The sequence below is a fragment of the Vitis riparia genome, chromosome 3, assembly GCF_004353265.1.
Source record: "Vitis riparia cultivar Riparia Gloire de Montpellier isolate 1030 chromosome 3, EGFV_Vit.rip_1.0, whole genome shotgun sequence".
Lineage (NCBI taxonomy): Eukaryota > Viridiplantae > Streptophyta > Magnoliopsida > Vitales > Vitaceae > Vitis > Vitis riparia.
This window is the reverse complement of record NC_048433.1, coordinates 2,015,405-2,039,012: the sequence shown is the minus strand read 5'-3', so window position 1 is coordinate 2,039,012 and position 23,608 is coordinate 2,015,405. Positions and strand designations below refer to the sequence as shown.

General features: G+C 35.0%; 1 protein-coding gene across 1 annotated transcript; it reads left to right on the top strand.

Annotated features, from left to right (window-relative positions):
- Positions 1 to 1,524: 1,524 nt before the first annotated feature.
- Positions 1,525 to 22,591, top strand: LOC117909325 (serine/threonine-protein kinase STY46). The gene is made up of 16 exons (XM_034823324.1): positions 1,525 to 1,876; positions 2,265 to 2,379; positions 4,637 to 4,746; positions 4,939 to 5,064; positions 11,649 to 11,703; positions 14,080 to 14,190; positions 14,639 to 14,689; positions 14,935 to 15,110; positions 15,189 to 15,296; positions 17,364 to 17,437; positions 17,589 to 17,764; positions 18,414 to 18,509; positions 20,959 to 21,039; positions 21,125 to 21,178; positions 21,349 to 21,483; positions 22,176 to 22,591. The coding sequence occupies exons 1-16, from the start codon at positions 1,680 to 1,682 to the stop codon at positions 22,251 to 22,253; spliced, it is 1,743 nt and encodes a 580-aa protein (XP_034679215.1). The 5' UTR covers positions 1,525 to 1,679; the 3' UTR covers positions 22,254 to 22,591.
- Positions 22,592 to 23,608: the final 1,017 nt, after the last annotated feature.

Below are 23,608 nucleotides of genomic sequence, written 5' to 3'. Positions count from 1 at the left end.
ATTTTTATTTTTTAAATATGAAGATTAATAATGTGTTTGAAATTATTTTTTAAATGTTTTTAATGGAAACATTTTTTATAAAAATGTTTTTGAGAATATTTTTTTTCATAAAAGATTATAATTGATTTTTCAAAATTTTAAAAAAATTTCAAATATTTGATTTTTCTTTAAAAACGTTTTTTCTAAAGTATAAATGATTTTTAAAAATTAATTAAACATGTTTCAATTTATTTGAAATTTAAATAAAATTAATATTATTCCGAGTTTGTTTGATTATGTAATTTAAAAATAGTTTTTATGTTTTTAAAAACAAAAAATTATTTATTTATTTTTTAATATTATTTTATCTTTGTTATATGAAAACAATTTTAAAAAATGAAATAAAACGAAAAATAATTTATAATTTTTAGAGAATAAGTATAAGTTATTTTCATCAATTTTTAAAAATAAAAGAAAAAAACATCAACATGATCATATTTTCTAAAATCTTATTTTTAAAAATTAATTTTAAGTTAAAAATAAAATAAAAATTTTAAAAATAAGTTTAAAAAAATTACAGTTAAAATAGTTTTTTTATATTTAAAAAAAATATTTTTAATGAAATAAAATATTCAAAATTATTATTATTATTTTAAAATTATCATGTTTATCACATTTTATTTTATATATATATCTTTAAAAATTTATAAAAATAATTTTGAAAAAGTTAAAAGTGCATAGCATATAACATTTAAAAATAAAAATCAATTAATTTAATTATTCTCAAAATCTAAAATATCACTTTAAAAATAATTTTTAAAAAATAAAAAGTGTTTCATCAAAGAACTTAGACATCGGATAAATTTTTAAAAATTACCCTAAGTTTATTCTAAGAAAATTAGTTGGAAGACGATTCTTCAAAAAAATTAAATAAACCAAAATCACTCTCATAATTTTTCTTAAAAATATTGGCAATTATTTTCGGATGAGGACATCCCAGAAGGTAAAACGAGGGGCAGAAGTGTCATTACACCATGAACTTATCTAAAATCAGTGGGCGCCCGGCGCCCAAAACAATGCCACGTCATCCCGCGTCTGATTGGGCATGAAAGAAGGTGGGTGTTGGCCTCACGGACTCGTTGGGATGATTTAATTATAACTTTATTTAAACTAATCCCCAAACTCTAATTAATTAACCAAATCTAATCTAATCCAATCCAATCAACTTCAACATTCCACAACAAAATAAACAAAAATAATTCATAGAAATAGATTTTAATGTAATTTAAAAAATTAAAATTAATTTAATTAATTATACATATATAAAAAATAATAATTATATAATAATAAGAATAAAATTTATTTTTTAGTAGTTGTATATGTGTATAGTTTGCGAAAGGGAGTGGGAAGGGAAGGTCGATGGAATGAAAGGCATAAAACGTCCTTGTAATACTAACGATTATTATAATTATAATTATAATAATTATTATTATTTTTTTTATTTTTTACAGTTTAAGCATCTGCGTCTCCATAAAAGCTTGCTATCGCCTTCTCTATTTTTCCGAATCAATCCATTTCACGTAACCAAACAAATCTTCATCCACCGTTTATATCTCCGTTCGCCGTTCCGGATCTCGCTGCTTCAAGATTTTCTCGCCAATTTTCTCCGTTTTTCTTTTTTAGTTTTGGTGTTGTCTTCAATGGTGATGGAAGACAACGAGAGTTGCAGTAGCAGAGTTCACGATTCGTCGTCGCCGGCGCAGTCGCGGCAACAGCGCCAGAAGCTGGAGGTATACAATGAGGTTCTGCGTCGGCTCAAGGATTCCGACAACGAGGAGGCGCTTGAGCCTGGTTTCGACGAGGAACTGTGGGCTCACTTCGTTCGACTCCCCACTCGGTACCTTTTGCCCTAGCCTTTTCGTTTCGTTTCGTTTCTGTTATTTTTTCAAGTTTTTTTTATCCTTTTTCTTTTTGGTTTGTTTGTACACTGTTTGTTTCGATTTTCGTTTATTTTTCTTTTTTCTTTTTGTAACGATGATTGTGGTTTTGGATTGTTGGAATCTTGAATCCGTTTCTTGATGATTAGTTTATGAATTTGATATCAGTGTTATTTTGGTTGTGTTTGGTGGATTAATCTTACATGAAGGTAGTTTAGTTTAGTAGATTAATTATCTTTGATACTGTTGAACGTTTCGTTTCAGACTTCATAGCATTTTCCGTGGTTTTCTGTGTGTTTATGCTTTGTTGAATGACTGCGCTGAGGAATTTGATGTTTTGGACTGCAGGTATGCTCTGGATGTGAATGTGGAGAGGGCTGAAGACGTTCTAATGCACAAGAGATTGCTGCATTTGGCGCATGATCCTGCCAATAGGCCTGCAATTGAAGTTCGCCTTGTGCAGGTGAGTTGATTTGGTCGGCTTTCAACTAACGAATGTCAGTAACGTTGGCTGGCTGGCCGTTACATCACATTGTGCTTGTTGTTTAGCATCAGTGTTGTTTCTTCCTATGGTTTTTATGGATCTCCTATAAATCGTAGTTTAGTTCCATACTAGATGTAAGTTATTTCAATTTTGAACATTTTCTTTTTTCATTTTCTTATATAATTGCTGAAACTTTATTTTCCTTAGGGATACTTTGATTTCTTTGTGTAATCATATAATGTTACTCGCAGTGTGTGGGTGTTACTTCTGTTTGGGACAACTTTTAATTTGAATTTGCTCATCTTTTTATCCCTATTTCCATGAATTCTCTCCTTGAGGGATATGAGATCTTTCCTATATGTGACTGCAACTAGTTGCTAAATTCAGTAACCAACTGTAAATCCATTACCTTTTTATTAAGGAATGTGAGTCCAACTGCAAGCCCCATTTAAGAGATTATTTATAATCTTGGTTGTGGCTTCTGGCTTGATGTGCTCAAATTCAGGGAAGACTAGATTGATGTTTCCAGTTGTTATGAAATGAGAAACATTTGCACGTGTTGACTTGGCTTGGCTCGGCTCAGTTTGTTTGTCCGAAGTGGGATTCAGCATTGATTATTAAGAAGATCTAACTTGATTCTACCAATCTATATTTCATTTTCGATTTATCATATTGGAAGGGATTTTGTCTTTTTTTCTTTTTGAGATATTACTAAAAGGCGGAAATTTGTCATCTCACATTATCTTAGTGATTGGTTTTCAAAACTAATAGAAATAGGAAAATTTATTCTTGCTTTGCAATACTCTGGACATGGGTAGAAGAACTATGAATATGAACTTTGTTTTAACAAATATATTTGGTGGTTAGTTGACACTCCCATTGCTATTTGCTGGAATTAATGCAATGTGCAATGGACTCCCATTAGCCTGGCCATACTGTGATTTTTATTCAAAGTCAGACAGTCATTAAGCTAGATTAATTAAGATGCATCATCCACTCTAGTGGTGTCAACATGTATGGTTAAAATACTATATCTTGTATGAGCATAGCAATATGTGGATGCTGGGATATTAGTTTGAGTTATTGAGGGGTCGTAGTGAGCTTGTTAACTATATATTGCTGAAGGAATGAGACTTTCTTTTGCAAGACATTCAGATTTGCATGTATATGGATGATGCTGGCATCAGTTTATGTAACTACATGAACTAATTACTTTTATGTTTCAGTTTGGAAAATTTGATGTCTCTCACAAACGTCATGTAAGATGTGGTTGGGCTCTGCAACAGGGGAAAAGGAACATAATATCATTGACTGTTAGACTGTTAAATATTTATGTCTTGTCTCCATTTTCATGTTTTTGGCTTGGACCTTGAAATTTTTATTTGTTGTTACTTTGTTCTGTTTATTTCTTTGCAAATTTTTTCTTATTTTCTTGTAGTTTTTTCTTTGAGTACTTTTTCACCCTTAAATGAACTTCCTTTGGCTGTAGTTTTGATGTGCGTTCTTTTCTATTCTTTTCTAGGACAAAGCTAATTTTAATGTTTGTTCTAGTGGATAAATAGCATCCAAATCCTACAATATAACCATTTGTATATAAATCAACTATTCCACAAATCAACCAATTGTGTATTAAATAAACTATAACATAAATTGACTAGTTGAATCTTGGTCTTAGTCCAGCAACGACAAGTTTTTCAAGCATCTTGAGTATCGGACGATGTAACCAGGAGGGAAACTCTCATTTTTTAAAGTTTCTTAGGGATATAATAGGTAGCTGATCTTGCTAGAAGAAGGTTCATGTAACATTTTTTGAAGAATTCACACCCTGTTGAAATGAAAATTTTGATTTGGCATAGCATTGCACTTATCAGAGTAGCTTTCAAAAAGTTCCTGGGAAAACTGTGAAAATACTTGTTGATGGTCCAGATACATTGTCACTTTTGTATTTGATTATTTTAGAAGTGGCTTCTATATTGTCAGTGAGCAATTTATCTTAACTAGTGTTATCTTAACTTGTGATTGTTTATGAATTTTTTAACACAAGTTATTGACAATTTGAACTGATGTCTCTTATAATTTATGAAGATTTGTATCTCCAAATACTCCCCTAGTCCCTTTTTTGTTGAAATTTCCATGCTGCAGAATGGATCTTAAGCCTTAGTTTCTATATATGTATTCTCCAACTCTATTTTTTTTTCCTAATTCTATGGGAGGTTTTGCCCATTCTGTTATGTAGGTTCATCCTATATCTGATGGGATTCATGGGAACATAGCTGATTCTATTCATTCAAACTCTCCTACTATTGGGCCAGCCCATGGTTCTCCAAAGTACTCTAGCAAACAGAGGTATGGTTCGTTTTTCCAAGTTCCTTCTCTTGTTTTTATCTTTTTTTTTTTTAGTTTGCTGAATGCAAGTTCTTTAAATCTCATATGAGCTATCTTTTGTGAAATTTATTCAGTATTTCTTGCTTTCTTTTTGTTTGGTATCACTTCTTATTAACTAGGCTGACATCTTTGCCTCCCTTTTTAATTTGTCAGCATTCTCCCACCACCTGCCTTTGGATCATCACCTAATCTCGAGGCCCTTGCAATTGAAGCAAACAATTCTCATGTCCAAGATGGGGATGGGGATGATTCTGTACATGCTAGTTCACAGTATTCTCGGTAAATAACTTTTGTCCTAAATGTCCTCATATTAGATCTGGAAATGTCTAATCAAACTTGACTGGGTTAAACACAGCTTGGATTGGCTGATGGACATTGTTAACTGAATTTTTTTGGAACTCTGTTTCTTGTTTATATTATTGAAATATTTTATATTAAAGTGCTTGTTCATGTGCATTTTGAATTATTTTCTAATAGCATCATTATTGTTTATTTTAAATAGGCTGCTGGATGATTAGTACTTGTCTGGGATAGCTTTAAATTCTATAGTTAGGTCATAGAATTAGAGAAGTATATGCTAGTGCCTATTGGCTATAGAAATTGTGCTTGGAAACTGAAACTTTTGATATTGGAAGCAGCAAATTTAGTCAATTTTTAAAATTAGTAGAGGTTGGATTCAAGTAACAACCATGCAAGGGTCCAAAAAATTCTATGTTTCCTTGAAGAACGTCTTAAGCTAGTAAATGGCATGAGAAGGCATTACACTTTGAATAGTCAGATTGGGTCCAAAAAATCCTAACTTTTACACTTGTGATCTTCAAGCTCAATGGACTTGTGGGCACAAGCAACCATTAATGCACAAAATATTTGTAGGGTCCGTACCACTGAACTCTGTTATGACGTAAAATAAAAATTTGTGTGGAATGATGAACAAGGATAAATTGCATAGACTAATTTAAACCTTCTTTTTTATAGGGAAATAGGATAAAATGTATTAAAAGGCTCTGAATCAGAAAGGGATGCTACCATAGTACACTAGAGGTATACCTGGCACACTGTGACCAAAGAATAAAAATCCAGAAACAACATCTATAGCTATCCTAAGCACAAACTATCTACAAATCAAATGAAGACTAGTTGATTTCCACCTTAGAGCAGCCTGATAAGCAAGCAAAGACTTTAAAAAAAGTCTTTAACCACCAAAAAGGTTCACTCAGAACCTTGAAAAACTCTTCTATTCATTTCTTACCAAATAGTTGATTTCTGCCCCAAAGCAGCTTGATTAAGCAGCCATTGATTTTGAAAAAAGTCTTTCATCTGCCAACAAAGTTTGCTTGGAACCTTCAAAAACCCTTATGTTCCTTTTTCAAATGGTCCAGATCATGCATAGAAGGGTCATCTTCCAAAATCCACACTTTTACCACTGTGGACATGTGGAAATATGGGATTATGATTTGTAATTAAGTGCCAAGATTAGAAGGATTGTGTTAGGATACTTTCTATTTTTATGGATGAGAAAATCTCTCCTTGTGTTAGGATACTTTCTATTTTTATGGATGAGAGAATCTCTCCTAATTAGTTATTGTTTCCTTAGAGATAGTGATTGTGCATATTATATGGCTTAGATTAAGAATCCCACTTGTATATATGTAGGTCACTTTCTATTCAGTTTTGACATAGAAAAAAGAAGAATATTTTCTTCATGGTATCAGAGCATTCAGGTCTGAACCACGTATAAAAAAAAAATCATCTTTTTCCATGGAGAGCAGAACGGAAGGATCAAACTCGGAGGTGACGTCCAGACCTGAAGCAGTTCACTCCGGCAGTGCCAGCACCACAGACGGCATCATTCTTCCCATAACAGGTCATAAACTCAATGGGCAGAATTTTATTCAATGGGCTCAGTCTGTTCGGATCTTCATCTGCGGGAAAGGTAAGGAAGAATACCTTACGGGAGCCATTGTTCAGCCAAAGGAAGATGATCCAGGATACCGAACCTGGAAGTTGGAAAATAGTATGGTGATGTCTTGGTTAATTAACTCTATGACCAATGACATAGGAGAAAACTTCATGTATTATGGCACAGCAAAGGAGATATGGGATGCAGCTAGAGAGACCTACTCCAACATCGATAATACCTCGGCGATTTTCGAAATCAAGAGTATTCTCCAGGATTTTCGACAAGGAGATTCAACTGTTACCGAATATTTTAATATCCTTACATGGTATTGGCAACAACTCGATATTTATGAAGAATTGGTTTGGAAGTGTCCCGAATATGGACTCCTATACAAGAAGGTCATTGAAAAGGAACACATCTACAAATTTTTACTTGGCCTTAATAAGAATTTAGATGAGGTACGTGGAAGAGTTCTAAGTATTAAGCCATTACCTAGTGTTAGGGAAGTTTTTTCTGAAATTCGTAGAGAGGAAAACAGACAAAAAGTGATGTTGGGAACCCAAAATTCCTCCAAAAATCTTGAGAACTCAGCCCTAGTTGCACGAGGAACCCAATCCAACAACAACAACCACCAAACGAAGAAGAATCGTCCATGGTGTGACCATTGTAGAAAACCTGGACACACGAAAGAGACTTGCTGGCATCTACACGGTAAACCTGCTAATTGGAAACCTTCTCGGCTACAGCAAAACAGAGAAGGCCGGGGTTACACCGCTACAGCCGAAGAAGACACATCTGACACTAGCTCAAATCCTGGACCGTTTAGCAAAGAGCAATTGGAGGCACTACAGAAAATGTTCCAACAGACTCTTCAATCAACTGGAACAACTATTGGTACCGGCATCTGTAGCCCAGAAAGGTATTTTTTCCCATGCCCTAAATGTTAGATAGGAAAATCACACTACATGGATAGTGGACTCAGGAGCTTCAGATCACATGACTGGGAATCTCATGGTTTTTCATGAATATACTCCTTGCCATAACAATTCCTCTGTTCGAATTGCCGATGGAACCCTTTCTAGGGTATTCGGCACAGTTTCAGTTATTATTTCCAAGGATATTACTCTTCACTCCGTGCTCTATGTTCCGAAATTGGATTGCAACCTATTGTCTATAAGTAGACTAACACAGGATCTTAATTGTGTTACTAAATTCCTTCCTCACATGTGTGAATTTCAGGCCTTGAACTCTGGGAAGAGGATTAGCAATGCTGAGGTGCGTGCTGGACTTTACCTTCTGAGAGCTGAGGAAATTCGAAGGCTACCAATGAAGACTGCTTGTGTAGTTTCCAACCCTAGTACCAAGACGGATAGTGTTGTTATGTTATGGCACTACCGATTAGGTCACCCAAATTTTTCCTATCGTGAAAAACTATATCCATCATTATTCAATAAAAATTCCAAAAATTTTCAATGCGAAATATGTCAATTGTCCAAACATACTCGCAACTCCTATTCCATTCAACCATACAAACCATCTCATCCTTTTTCCTTGATTCACAGTGATGTTTGGGGGGCCTCTAGAATCAACAACATTACAGGTTCTAGATGGTTTGTCACCTTTGTTGATGACCACACTCGAGTGACTTGGGTATTCCTTATGAAGAAGAAATCAAAAGTGAGGGAAATATTTGAAAACTTCAACAACATGGTTCAGACGCAGTTTCAGGCAAAAATTCAAGTCCTTCGGACAGATAATGCTCGAGAATACTATCACAACACTCTTGGGTCATATCTTCTGGAGAATGGCATTGTACATCAAAGCTCGTGCATTGATACTCCACAGCAAAATGGAGTTGCAGAAAGGAAAAATAGACATTTGATGGAGGTTGCACGATCCCTCATGATAGCTTCAAACGTGCCTAAACAATTATGGGGTGAAGCTGTACTCACAGCAACCTACTTGATCAACCGAATGCCTTCTAGGATTCTTCAATTTAAAACCCCGTGTCAAATCCTCCTCGCTGCATATCCATCCGCTCGAATAATCTCGTCTATCCCAATCAAAGTCTTTGGTTGTACTGCTTTCGTTCACATTCATAAGTCCCTACGTAGTAAACTTGATCCGACAGCCACTAAATGCATCTTTCTCGGGTACTCACCAAACCAAAAAGGATACAAGTGCTACTCTCCAACAACCAAGAAATTCTACACTTCCATGGATGTCACTTTCTTCGAAAATCAACCCTTCTACCCCAAAATTGCAATTCAGGGGGAGAACTGGTCCACAGATGAATTCCAATTCTGGGAAACCGAAATCAGCACTACTTCTCCTTTGAGTTCATCACTGCCTCCTCAAACAGATACTACTCTTTCTGTCCCCGAAAACAATTCCTTGGATGTCCCTTCTGTCATACCTGAGTCGACTACACAAGGCAGTAAAGAGGTAATAGTTTATTCTAGAAAAAATTTAAAGGAAAAGCCCGAGAAACCTCCTCAAAAGGAGCCCGAGGACAGCACTTCACTTGAGCAGAACCAAGAATTGGACCAGGATCCAAGCAACCCAAACTCACAACCAGGTAACACAATTTATGATCTAAATTCCAATAATGACCTTGATGATCTTGATCAACCCATTGCTTTAAGGAAAGGTGTAAGATCTTGCACTCAGCATCCAATCAGTAATCATGTGTCCTATGGAAAGCTTTCACAGAATTTCCAAGCGTTCATCACTTCTCTTGAAGATGATCGTATCCCATCCAACATCCAAGAAGCACTTCAACAACCTGAATGGAAGACTGCTGTTCAGGAAGAAATACAAGCATTGGAGAAAAATGGGACATGGGAAATCTCAGAATTACCAGAGGGTAAGAGGCCTGTTGGATGCAAGTGGATATTTACCGTGAAGCACAATCCAGATGGAAGTATAAACAGGTTCAAGGCTCGACTAGTAGCTAAAGGATTTACTCAATCCTATGACATTGATTATGAAGAGACATTTGCACCAGTAGCAAAGCTCAACTCCATCAGAGTGTTATTGTCAGTTGCAGTAAATTTGGACTGGAATCTGCACCAACTTGATGTCAAAAATGCATTTCTCAACGGAGAACTAGAAGAGGAAGTCTACATGAATATTCCACCTAGTATGGAAACTCCAGAAAATTCAGGAAAAGTGTGTAAACTGAGAAAGTCCCTATACGGTCTAAAACAGTCACCTAGGGTCTGGTTTGATCGACTGACTAGAGTTGTGAAAAAACATGGGTTCATCCAATGTCAAGCAGATCACACACTGTTTATGAAGCACTCTAAGGAAGGTGAAATGACTTTGTTCATTGTCTATGTTGATGATATTATAATTACCGGAGACGATGAAGAAGGGATAGGGAATCTCAAGAAGCTGCTAGCAAGAGAATTTGAAATCAAAGATCTTGGACAACTCAGATACTTTCTTGGCATGGAAATTGGCAGAACTAAGGAGGGAATTGTGGTCACGCAAAGGAAGTATGTCCTTGATCTACTTCAGGAGACTGGAATGCTAGGTTGTAAGCCAGTGGACACGCCTATGGATCCTATTGGTAAGATTGATAAAAATAATGACAGTCATCCAACTGACAAAGATAGGTACCAGAGGTTAGTAGGAAAGTTGATCTACTTAACTCACACAAGGCCCGATATTGGTTTCGCTGTGAGCATGGTAAGCCGCTACATGAACAATCCCACTGAAAGACACATGAAAGCCGTATACAGAATTTTACAGTACCTTAAAAAGAGCCCGGGTAGAGGACTCTACTTCAAGAAAACCTCAAGTAGGGAAGTTGAGGTATTCACAGATGCTGATTGGGCAGGATCCTTGACAGATCGGAGGTCAACTACTGGGTATTGTTCCTATGTGTGGGGAAACTTGGTGACTTGGAGAAGCAAGAAGCAGTCCGTAGTGGCGAGAAGCAGTGCAGAGGCAGAATTCAGGGCAATGGCTCATGGGATATGTGAAGGAATGTGGCTCCAAAGAATACTCAAGGAACTTGGAATTATATCAAACTCCACTATTACAGTTTTGTGTGATAACAAGGCTACCATAAGTATTGCAAAGAATCCAGTTCAACACGACAGGACCAAGCACGTGGAGATAGACCGTCACTTCATCAAGGAGAAACTTGAAGGGGGAACAATCAGACTTATGTATATTCCTTCAAGTCGTCAAACAACAGACATTCTGACAAAGGCACTTCCAAAGGCCACCTACGAAAACATGAAAAGCAAGTTGGGAATGCTAGACATCTACTACCCAACTTGAGGGGGAGTGTGGAAATATGGGATTATGATTTGTAATTAAGTGCCAAGATTAGAAGGATTGTGTTAGGATACTTTCTATTTTTATGGATGAGAGAATCTCTCCTTGTGTTAGGATACTTTCTATTTTTATGGATGAGAGAATCTCTTCTAATTAGTTATTGTTTCCTTAGAGATAGTGATTGTGCATATTATATGGCTTAGATTAGGAATCCCACTTGTATATATATAGGTCACTTTGTATTCAGTTTTGACATAGAAAAAAGAAGAATATTTTCTTCAGGACATAATGGACACTGGGTAATAACTTTCCTTGTTTACACTCAGATTCTTGACACCTGTATATGGGATTAACTGCTAGATGTTATTTTCTAGTGTAAGCTAACTTCTTCTTTGATGCTTTATTGTTGGCTTTATCACTAGGATATTAGCTTTGTCGCTAGGTTATTTTGTATATCATTTTTAATGAGTGCTTGAATATAAATTGTTTTTTTTTCTTTTTTTTTTTAAAAATACTTAATCTTGTAAATTTTATTCTCACTTTAGAACCAATCAACACATGATTTCCATAGTGTGGCTACACTGTTCTGCTTTTGCTAGTGAAGTTTTACAACAGTACTTTCACAGATTTGCATTGTGAAACTTACACTTTTGTGTGATTGAAAAATATGCAGGCCCATGCATGAAATCACATTTTCATCAGATGACAAGCCAAAACTCCTGAGTCAGGTAGTCTATGGGTTTGCTTATTCAAGCACACTATCTCTTGTATGAGTTTGAAATTATTGTTTTTACAAATTTGTGAAGACTTTGTCGATGCTACATCATTCTTCCAATTCAACATTATGTTATCATCTTATGTAACAATAACAGTTGTATTGAGAGTTCATATGAGCTATTGGTCTAGTCACAGACTTCAGCTGGTAGCTTTCTTGCAGTTTGCTAGTCATGTTCTGTCAAAAGTAACCACAATTATGCTATGAGCATTACGAAGTCATGTGTTATTCTAGATGACTACTATTTTGAAGAACAGATAGAAGAATAGCATGCATGTTTACATTTTGTTGTATAAATTTTGTTTGGAGGATACATCTTGCTCCTCACTTATCATTAGAAGTGTTCATATTATCTGAGACTTGTATAGTTATGCAAAGGTTCCAGAATTCCTGTTAAAATACTTGGCTTTTGGGTCTAAATGACTTTAGTTCAGTCTCATCAGGAAACATGAAATTCCTGTTATTTGTTAATCCTCTCTTTCTGTCTCTTCACTCTATTTCTCTCTCTCTCTCTCTCTCTCTAGCACATGTGTGTTCACAAGGTGACCCCAAGGAGTTATATACAAATTTTTTCCATACCTGTCCTAGATCATCCTATATATGGCTGTCTTTTTTTTTCCTAATTTCTGAGGCACACCTGTTTGCAAGGTCACCCTTAATAAGTCATATACAAGGCTTTTCCACACTGGCTTTAGACCCCAGATCTGCCATGTTTTTAATCATAGTTTTATTGCAGGAGAGAAGTAGAAGAGAGGTGGGCTTCCTAGCTAAGGAAAATAAGGACAAAAAGGCAAAAAAGAGGCAAAGAAAAATGCCACTACTAATAGGAGTGTAGCATTCTGAAGAAAGTAGTCAGATTATATTAATAGGTTAAACACCATTAATATGGCAAACCATATTGGCCTTGTTATCTTCTTTGAGAATTTAGACAGTGCATATGATTTATTAAACTAAAGTGCATGGTTTATTGTATTTTTTATGGACACCCAAATGCTTACAAACCTATGCCTTCACTGAATTCAAAATATTTGTATCCCTACAAGTGCATGTTGGTATTGATGGGTAATGCGCTATATATGTGTTCTTTTATGTCATCATAGGCCATCAAGTCTTTCTCAGTGCCTCATTCTGTGTTCTCGCATCCTAGTAGTGTCATCAACTTGGGTCAAATAAGCCCTATTGTGTCTGTTGGTTTTCTATGAACCAAACCAAATGATCTTAAATGAGTTTTCTTCATATGTTTAATAATTGCAAGTCTTTTAGCTTCTCTTCACTCTTGTTGCATTTGATTTCCTATTTATTTGTTGTTCTTTCTTTTCTGGTATTGCTACTTATTCATCTCAACATCCTCAATTGGCCAGCCATTTTTTAAAATATGTTATCTCTAGACTGCTCTAATTCAAATGCCATCAAGTGTAAACGGTCTTGTAAAAAAGGTTTGCCTTTGTATCTACCATCACACAATTCTTCTACTTCACCAATCTGGCTATTATCCATGGGCAATTTCCCATTCAATCTCCCATCTTATGGTTTCTTAATTCATGATGACCACAACAATCACTTTCTTACTCTAGGTTTGTCAACTTCAACTGTAGCATCACTAACATACATATGACACAGTTCTCTTCTTGAATATATGCAGTTTGCTTATCAGTAGCTAGTGCAGAAAAATAAAGGCTCAATTAGTCCCTTGATTTGAGCTTACCATAGTTTTAAATAGACAAACCATTACCCTCTTAATCTGTGATCAAAACCACACCATCCAAAGTATAGCACATTTTGAATTTCGAAAAGTGGTGATTTGTAATTGTTATTATTTGTTCTTCTTTCCCTTTCATTGAGCTAGTGTAAAAAAATATGGATTTGGAGCCTCATATGTTTTAAGAGCTTCCTATTCCAGGAAAGGAAGGGCACAAGTAGACGAAATTTTATATAACACTCGATGCTATGCTCATGAATGGGGCATATATCTGGTACATTTTATAATTCATATGCTCTAGATTAAAAAGGAAATCTCCCTTGTGAGTGAAATTGGCTTATCATGTCTCAAGTTGGTGATGTGAAGTTCTGCCATTGCACCACAATCTGGAATAACATTTGTGTATGGGTGGGTGGGGGTTGCGCACAGGCACTAATGAACATCCTCCGAAGTAGTGTGTTTTTAGATGCTTATTGTTATCTTTGTTCTGATAGGGGTGCAGTTTTGAGTGCTTAATGAAAATTTCTGTGCATAAAATACATGAAAATCCTTTTGATGAAGATTGTATTATCTCATTGGTTATACATGTCTCCCCATTTCACACATTTTTCTTCTTATGCATAATTTCAGTTGACTTGCTTGCTTTCTGAGATTGGGCTCAACATCCTAGAAGCACATGCCTTTTCCACAGTGGATGGTTACTCCTTAGATGTCTTTGTTGTTGATGGATGGCCGTATGAGGTATTTGCTTTTCTGTTATTTAGATGTGTTGCTAGATGGTTGTTTGCTAATGGGAAAATGAAAATATTCAGCATCTATTTGTTGAATATCAACAAGGCAATGTTACCTGGTCTGCTACTATAATTTCTAAGTATTGTTTTCATTTTATTTGTGATTTCATCAATTTAAGATTGCTGATCTGTTTACCAGTTTTTAGAATTCATTAGTCATAGTTTTCTACTTTTTTGGTCATCCTTTTTCTGAATTTTTATACAATGCAGCTGCTCACTTTGGAAAGGTAAGTATACCTTGGTTTAACCAAGGATCATTTAAAAAGTTATGATAAATCTCGAGGCTTTCAAAATATGCTTATGTTAAACATATAATGCCAAACTACTAAACTTTCTTTTATAATGTATTTCAGTTTGCAAGAAACTGCTTAACAGGCTTGATGTTTTAAATTTCTTAGGAAACAAAGCAGCTGAGAACTGCACTGGAAAAGGAAGTTTTTAAGATTGAGGTATTTCACTGCTACTCATTTGTTTTAAACATTTTATTTTATTATACTATTTAATTTCGGGATTTTATGCAGTAAAATAAGTCCTAAGCATAGACTACTCCAATTTGTGTATTGATCTTTCATCATACTAATTGACAACAACTTGCTCATCCTGTCTACTCTTGAATGTTCTCTCCTTTGTCATTTTTCTATACCACAATTAACATGTCTATTTCCCAGTATGACATTTTTGAGTTGCTATGCAGATGCAATCTTGGCCAAATCATCATTCCTTATCTCCTACAGGCGAGCAAGAAGAAACAGGAATCAAATGCGAATCTGATTTTGTGACAATACCTAATGATGGGACTGATGTCTGGGAAATCGATGTTAGGCAGTTGAAATTTGAGAACAAAGTTGCATCGGGTTCATATGGTGATCTGTAAGTTTATAATGTTTTAGACACATGTCTTGATAGTGTTTGAATGTTTGGTTAAACTATCTCTTCTGATTATGTTAGGTACAAAGGTACATACTGTAGTCAGGAAGTGGCAATTAAAGTCCTCAAGCCTGAGCGTTTAAATTCAGACATGCAGAAAGAGTTTGCACAGGAAGTCTTTATTATGAGGTTTGTCAAAATTATATCTAACCACCCTTGCTGAGCTTCTGTGATATGTTCTTTCCTTCATGTGTGATAAAATTGTGTTAGTTTTCTATAGTAGGGCTTTGAATTATTAGAATGTGTTAATCAATGTTAACAGTGCTGCTGGTTAAAACTTGATTATATTCTTTTGACCATGACTATGGCCTATCAAAAAGAATGTTCTCAATCATGATTATATGAACACAGGAATTTGAGGATGTGGCTTGTTGAAGAAGCTGTGTAATTAGTTGGACAGTTGTCTGTTCGTGACATCTGCGCTATGATGAAAGGAAAACATATTGGAAGCAATACCTGATATTTGATATTTATTTCATGCATCAATAGTGGAAATGAAGTAAAGTTTCCTATTAGCCAGTTTTCACCTCTCAAGTTATAGAATTTTATTTTTTTTCTTGTACAAGGATGATTGTGTTGAGAAGAATTGAGGAAATAGTACAAGAAGAATAGATCTCTCTTGATAACACAACATGAGATGACTCTAAACCTATTTAAGTGGTTTACAACAATGCAAATCAGAACTGGATTGGTCGTAGACCCTATTTTGGTGGCCAACAACTGTGGTTGAATTTGTTGACCCAGTCTGTTGGAAAAGGAAAAAGGTTGGAAGTTTTAAAGCTTTAGAAAAAGCTTAAAGCTGGCTCATTGGCTTGTGGCATCTTTTAAGCTATCTTTAAGGATTAATTTTCTCCAACCATTGCTCTCATGTTAATTTGTAATCTCAGTTTAGCAGGGGCATTGGATCAGATGTTTGGCTGGCTTGTTCACCAGTCTGTTCCAGAAGAACACTTTTCATCATTAATACGAACTTGTTGAAGTAAAGGAGAAAAAAAAAAACTTAGAGAAGTATAGAACTTGTAATGAAAGAGCAATCCCCATGTCCTGCATGAAGTTAATTATTGCTCTGCTACTTTAATTTCAAGAACTTGTATGCTTGAAATTCAGAATCTTATCCATTTGTAGGTGGGCTATTGGCAGCAGCATGGTCTGGAGGGAACTTAATTTTGTTTGCGCATAACTAGCAAGCTTAGCATGGTTACAAGAGCAACCAGGTATTAATTACATACCTGGACTATCAACTATAGACTGCTTGAAATTGAAAACTGATACCTGAAGTTGGAAACCAGATACCTACCAAGGCCGAGCAACTAGGAGGAAATTTAAAGAACGAGAACTATCAGCCTCTGGCTTGTGAGATCAAAGTATCCAGTTGAAGGAAATAACTATTTCCAAAGTGATCGGATCAAGTTGACAACTGTTGTTTCAAAAGCATGGATGATTAGGAGAAGAGATTTTTCATATTGGAGCTATCAATTTTAACTGTCACATGAGAAAATAAGCTTTGCACTCTTAGACCCTCCAAAGGAGGGAAAGCAAGTTGCCTCTGCAATCCAACAGAAGCTACACATGAGATAAATTATAAGCTCTGCACTCTTTGATACTCCAAACGAGGGAAAGCAAGTTGCCAACTCAACCCTTTGGATCCAAAGGAAAATAAATGTAAACTACAATGCCAAATCCTTGTAAAACCCAGTGAACCCATCTGTGCAAGAGAACCTAGAGCACAGTCATCAAATTTTTGCTTGGATCAGCTAATCAAAGGACTAGAATGGTAATGAATCTCTTAGAGGGCTTGGAGGAGACAACACCCTTCCAGGCTGTAAATACATCATACAGAAAAATATCTTTTAAGTTTCAAGCAGGTACTTAAAAAACACCATGCATATGCATTCAACAACTAATTTGTTTTGCAGAAATTATTTCATTAAAAGGTGCATTGGATCTTGACATATTCCACCAGCATCCTATCTTTTACTTATGTACCTATACCACTTCACAGTATTATGGATCTAGTCACTGGTTTTTTTTCTGTCTTTTTTTTTTTTCCCTTTGGTATTGGTGCTTGATCATTTTTAGATAATTTTTGTTAATTTCTTATTCTTCTTCTCTCCCACAAACACAGTTCTGCATAAATCTTGCTTAGGAATGTCTTTGTTTGTTTTGATAACGGACAAACTCCTTGTGTACTTGCAGGAAAGTTAGGCACAAGAATGTGGTACAGTTCATTGGTGCATGTACAAGGCCTCCAAGCTTATACATTGTGACAGGTAAACTCCTATGGGTTTCCAAATGTGTCTTGAAAAATAAGAGTTCAAATCTTTTGCTAATAGAATTTGAATTTGATCTTTGTCTTGAATTTTTGTCCATATCTTTTCTTTGGGTTATTATCAACTCCATATTCATTTTTTTTTTGGTTAGAATTTATGTCTGGTGGAAGTGTGTATGACTATCTACACAAGCAAAAGGGTGTTTTTAAGCTTCCTGCATTGCTCAAAGTAGCAATTGATGTTTCCAAGGGAATGAACTACTTGCACCAAAATAATATAATCCACAGGGATTTGAAAGCTGCCAATCTTCTGATGGATGAGAATGAAGTAAGATACTCCCTTAAACACATATTTTCAATAATGTCATTCTCTGTGTAATTTTTTATTTTCTTTCTGTAGTTTGTGTTACACATAAGATATTTTTATAAACTAGCATAGTTAGTCAAACTTCAGATTCCACCTTTATTACAACCAGAAAATGTTAAAAATTGATACTTTTACTTAAAAGAGTATAGTGTACTGCTTTTGTTGCCACTCTTTGGTTCATCTTTTCATCCATGTATTAATGCTACATTATCTGCAAAATATTATTGAAATTTTTGCCCTTGTTGCCTTGTTCTTTTTGTAATTGTTATCTCTATATTCACTTTTAGGATTTTTAGATATTATTGTTACTTGTTTTTTTCAAAAGCTCGTGCAATCAATCTTTAATTTCAGATATTATGTTATGTAATTGTTTACTTCATTATTTGGTGAAAAGGATAATTAGATCAAGATTTTGTCACATGTTAGGTGTAAGACTTGTTGCTTTTGTTTATATGCAATGTGTTGGTTTTCCTTGTGATTCTCTTTCCTATGTTTTTGCATTGCTCTCAGACTTATGAGTGCTATGATTTGATTCTGATATAGTCTTTATAAATGCATGCATATCTAAAACTTCAGCATGGCTGACAATATCTTATGCTCTGGATTGCAGGTTGTTAAGGTAGCAGATTTTGGAGTTGCCAGAGTGAAAGCTCAATCTGGAGTTATGACTGCAGAAACTGGGACATATCGATGGATGGCTCCAGAGGTGCATCTTTATTACATAATGGATAGTTCATAGATATCAAAATTTTGAATGTCATGCTTGATTCCTACACCTTCTATATGTTAATTAAATCTGACACCTGCCATTTTTATCAACAATAACTTAATCCTGCTATAACTTATTGTTAGGGCTAAAACCTAAATAAGCTTGATATTCATTGTTGGTCCATTACCTACAACTTAAAATTTTAGTTCAATTGGTAATTTAACATGGTATCAAAACCTTGTTTGATAGGAACTCATGAGGTTAAACTTCACCATTTATTTATTTCCTCCAATTTATTAAGCCCACATACAAGCCCTAAGAAGGCTTCCCATGATGTGGGGTATTAAAGCTAATTCCCAATTAAGCTTGATATATATTATTGGCTCACTATTTAACAGTTTCTATTGGTAGTTTAGCACGCAGAATGTCCTTTTATTAATGCACCTGCTATATATTATGTACAACTTTTGATTTATGCATTAATAATGAATTAAAATCTACCATTTTGCATTATTTATGTTGCTTTTTTTTTTTTTTTTATGCTGTTTCATTTGGTTCAAGCTTGTTGAAACAACTCGTGATACTATAATGCCCAATACATGGACTGAAAAGAGAAAAGCTGACGACTACAACTTCCACTCCAACAACTGCATCGCAAGCAGAAAGAATAGCACTAGCTGAAAGGCATTTCATTAGATAGCTTACCTACATGATAGGGGTAGGCTCACCTAGTACATACTTTCACTAGAGCACTTCCTGCCTTCAAGTGAGATCCACCATTTCATTCTTATCAACAGTAACTTAATCCTGCTATAACTTATTGTTAGGGCTAAAACCTAAATAAGCTCGTTATTCCTTGTTGGTCCATTACCTACAGCTAAAACTTTTAGTTCAATTAATAATTTAACATGGTATCAAAACCTTATTTGATGGGAACTCTTGAGGTTAAACTTCATCATCTATTTATTTCCTCCAATTTATTGAACCCACATACAAGCCCTAATAAGGTTTCCTGTGTCATGGGGTATTAAAGCTAATTCCCAATTAATCTTGATATATATTATTGGATCACTATTTAACAGTTTAAGTTTATAGGTCAATTGGTAGTTTAGCACATTGAATGTCCTTTTATTAATGCGCCTACTGTATATTATGTACAACTTTTGATGCACTCATTGAAACAACTCATGATACTACAATGCCCAATATATGGACTGAAAAAGAGAAAAGCTGATGACTACAACTTCCACTCCAACAACTGCATCGCAAGCAGAAAGAATAGCACTAGCTGAAAGGCATTTCATTAGATATCCTACACACATGATAGGGGTAGGCTCACCTAGTACATACTTTCACTAGAGCACTTCCTGCCTTCAAGTGAGATCCACCATTTCATTCTTATCTTCCTCATCATTTCATATGACTACAACTTCCACTCCAACAACTGCATCGCAAGCAGAAAGAATAGCACTAGCTGAAAGGCATTTCATTAGATATCTTACACACATGATAGGGGTAGGCTCACCTAGTACATACTTTCACTAGAGCACTTCCTGCCTTCAAGTGAGATCCACCATTTCATTCTTATCTTCCTCATCATTTCATATGGCCCTATCTTAGAACAGGTTGAAAATAGGACTCCAACTGGAATGGAACTGGCTTCAACGCTTGATTCTTTGTTTGGGGCCTAAGAATGAGATGCTGATGCTGGCTAGCCTTTAAACCTGCTATCTCTGCTAGAGAAGTTGTTTGACAATAGGGCAGGAGAAGTCATTATCTTATCAATAGCTGGAAGCACTGAGTGCTATAACCCGCCTGGACCTTATGCTATCAAATACGGGGATAACTAGTTAATCTCACCCCATGCATCACTAGCATTGTTCTCTTGTAGATCCAAAGAAATGTGATTAGTGGGTTGTGGGGAATAATAATTAGCAGTTGTACCCTACTTCCCCTCCAGGAAATAGTAAGAAAATGAACTTTACATACAGTAGAGTGCCACGATTTGGTGTTGTCACCTCTTTAGCATATATTGTCAATTTCTTGTCCTTTTAATAAACAATCAAATTCGTTAAGAATGGCGAAGGGGCACAAATCAACATCTACAACAACTATTATTAATTAATTGGTGATAAAAATATTTTGCTCGCAGTGTTTCGAACATTTTTAAGTGGGTCATTCTCACTGTTCTTATGGAAGCTGCAATGTGGTGGCCATTTTGGAGTGGTTTTGTTTGAGAGAATCTTGGATATTACTCATTTCTTCAATATGAATGAGTTAGTATTCTCGATTGTATTTCTAGATATTACTGGTTGTTTCTTAAATCTGACTGAATTAGTAATATTGATTGTATTTCTTACATGTAACGATCATGTATTCTACTATTCTTTGATCAGAGGTTGCTCATCCTGGCATTCTCTTACAATGGTTCTTTTCTGCATTGAAGGTCATAGAACACAAGCCATATGATCACAAAGCTGATGTTTTTAGTTTTGGAATTGTGTTATGGGAGTTGCTAACTGGAAAGGTATGTCTTTGTATTATCAGCTTTTAGATCTGGATAATCTTTATGCTTTTGTTCCTTTCACAAAAATTCATGTTTCACTTGCCAGCTTCCATATGAGTACTTGACCCCGTTACAAGCAGCCGTTGGAGTCGTCCAAAAGGTAATCATCCAGCACACAATACTGATCATGTCATCAATAACCATCTAATTTCTTCTAGATGGGTTGGGTTAATTTCCTCAGGATAAACATAGAGACCATGTCCAATACTCTCATTTGAAGTAGATATTACTATTATGTGAAAATAATTCACATTTTGATAACATTTCCAGGGTCTCCGGCCAACCATGCCAAAGAACACTCATCCAAAGCTTGCAGAGTTGCTCGAGAGGTGCTGGCAACAAGATCCAACATTAAGACCCGACTTCTCTGAAATTATAGAGATTCTTCAGCAAATAGCCAAAGAGGTAATGCTCATTTTGCAATATGCAAACCCAATTTTCTTGTGTCTCATCCAAATAATTAGCAAATTGTTTTGGAACAAAATAATGAATATTTTCATTAGCTCAACCATTTTCCCCTAGTATGCTTGCCTTTATCCACAAAACAATGCTGATATTTTGTTTGTGGTTGGTTTAGCTTTTAAGAACCTGTCAAATTCTCATCATCTTAAGTTGCATCTTCTTTTTGGTCATGTATCATGATGGAAGATGATGCACCCATGAATTTGCAAATAGTTGTATGTCACATTCCATGTCTGTCGTAGATGTAGTTAGGTTAACTTCCACTTTTTCTTTTGTGAAGGCAATGTTTTGTTCCCAAAAAATTTAAGGGAAATGTGAGAGAAACAAAATAGAAAGGAAAAGTAGAAAGTAGTAAAGAAAAATTAAAAATAAATTTAAAATCAATAAATTAATTTTATATACTACTTTAAACTTATCTCAAATCTTTTTAAATTTTCTATAATTTATTAATTTCAATGATATTTGATTTTGTTTTTATATTTTCTGTAATAAAACCATTCACAAGAAAATAATTTTCTGTGGTATTTTTTTTTCATTTCTTTTTATTTTGCTAAAACCAAAAATAATGGAATTGGCATGCCAACTTTCCTTTTCGGCACTCTGCTTACATTAAAATTTGACCTGTATTTGAACAGGTTGGAGATGAAGAAGACCGGCGCAAGGAGAAATCTTCTAGTGGATTCCTATCAGTTCTCAGACGTGGCCATCACTGACTAAAAGAAAATCATGATTATTCTCATAATGTGAAGATAGGCTCTCACTCTATAGCCGATTTCCCATCTTCTTTCATCAACACTGTATAGAATGATCTACCATGTTTGATTTTTTCTTTTTTTTTTTAGATTTATTTTTCTTGCTAATTTTTTTAACCAACCATTCTCCTTCAGCGATACCCCGGTCCATAGTATATCAGTTAGAAGCGATCCTGTGGCATTGTAAGTTCGAAAAACTCTTGCAGCCTTACAATAACAAATCAGCAATGTTAAGTTCCTTATCTTACTGATTGAATTCCCATCTTTTTAAATGTATACATATGAGCTAGTTCATCGGCTGTTAGAGAACGATTATACTCTTTTGTGTACTATACACAAAAATTAGTGTAGCATTGGATTCAAGGTCCAATTATATAGTATATAGCACAGAAATCGGCATTTCCAATCATTTGATATGCTATAACCTGCTCTCTGGGTTTTGTCGAAGGACTTGGTGAAGAGTCAAGAACCGGATTCAACGTCCACCAACCTCGGCTGCACCAAATTGGCACAAAGGTAAAACTAAACCTAGATATCCTTCTTCTTTAGAAGACATGAAATAGTATTTCAGGACATGTTTGTTCTAAATTTTTGTTAATTCTTTTTTTACCACTCTGCATTCCTTTTAGGTGAGATGTTGATATTCTTTCTAGAAAGCTTCACCATCACTATCACTACTGTTCCCACATGCTGCTATTCCCGGCACCATACAAACAACCCATATCAGTGTTCACATATGATATAAGAGTTTGGTTCGTTCCTTGTACGGATGAAAAAAGAAAAATCCAAAATTAGTATGCATGACCAAAAAACAAAAAAGTCTAAACTAATATGTATTATATATATACATTTTTAAAATTTTGGTCTAAATTATTATTAGTAGCATTTTTTATTTTTATTTTTGTTTTCTTAGAATGAGTTTATAGATGTCCTTCTCATTGATCTTCTGGAGTTGTCGAAAACGCTATTGACGATAATGTTTTCGTTTTCGTGTGTCATGCATGTTTAGTTCGGCTTCTTTGCCACCTCATTTAGCTTTAAGAAAAAAACCTAAGATACGGTTTTTGTAGATAGCAAACTTTGCTTGTCAATCAAAATTTAGATCATGAAATAGGGCATGCATAATGGGATTTAGATTTTTTTAAAAACAATGATACTAGCTATAAATTACGGAACAAAATAATAAGATCAAATTTGATACAAAATAATGCGATAGAGTGACGTTTTTTTATATTCGGTACTGTAGCTGGGCTTGCTGTTTCATGCAGTTTGCTTTCGTCACATTTGAGATGTAACCCACTAAGACAAGTTGCAAT

Excerpts from the sequence above, each read along its gene's own strand:
- LOC117909325 (XM_034823324.1), top strand. The coding sequence starts at position 1,680 with ATGGTGATGGAAGACAACGAGAGTTGCAGTAGCAGAGTTCACGATTCG. Across the intron at positions 14,690-14,934 it reads AGGAAGTTTTTAAGATTGAG|ATGCAATCTTGGCCAAATCA; the intron begins GTATTTCACTGC and ends GTTGCTATGCAG. Across the intron at positions 17,765-18,413 it reads TTCTGATGGATGAGAATGAA|GTTGTTAAGGTAGCAGATTT; the intron begins GTAAGATACTCC and ends TCTGGATTGCAG.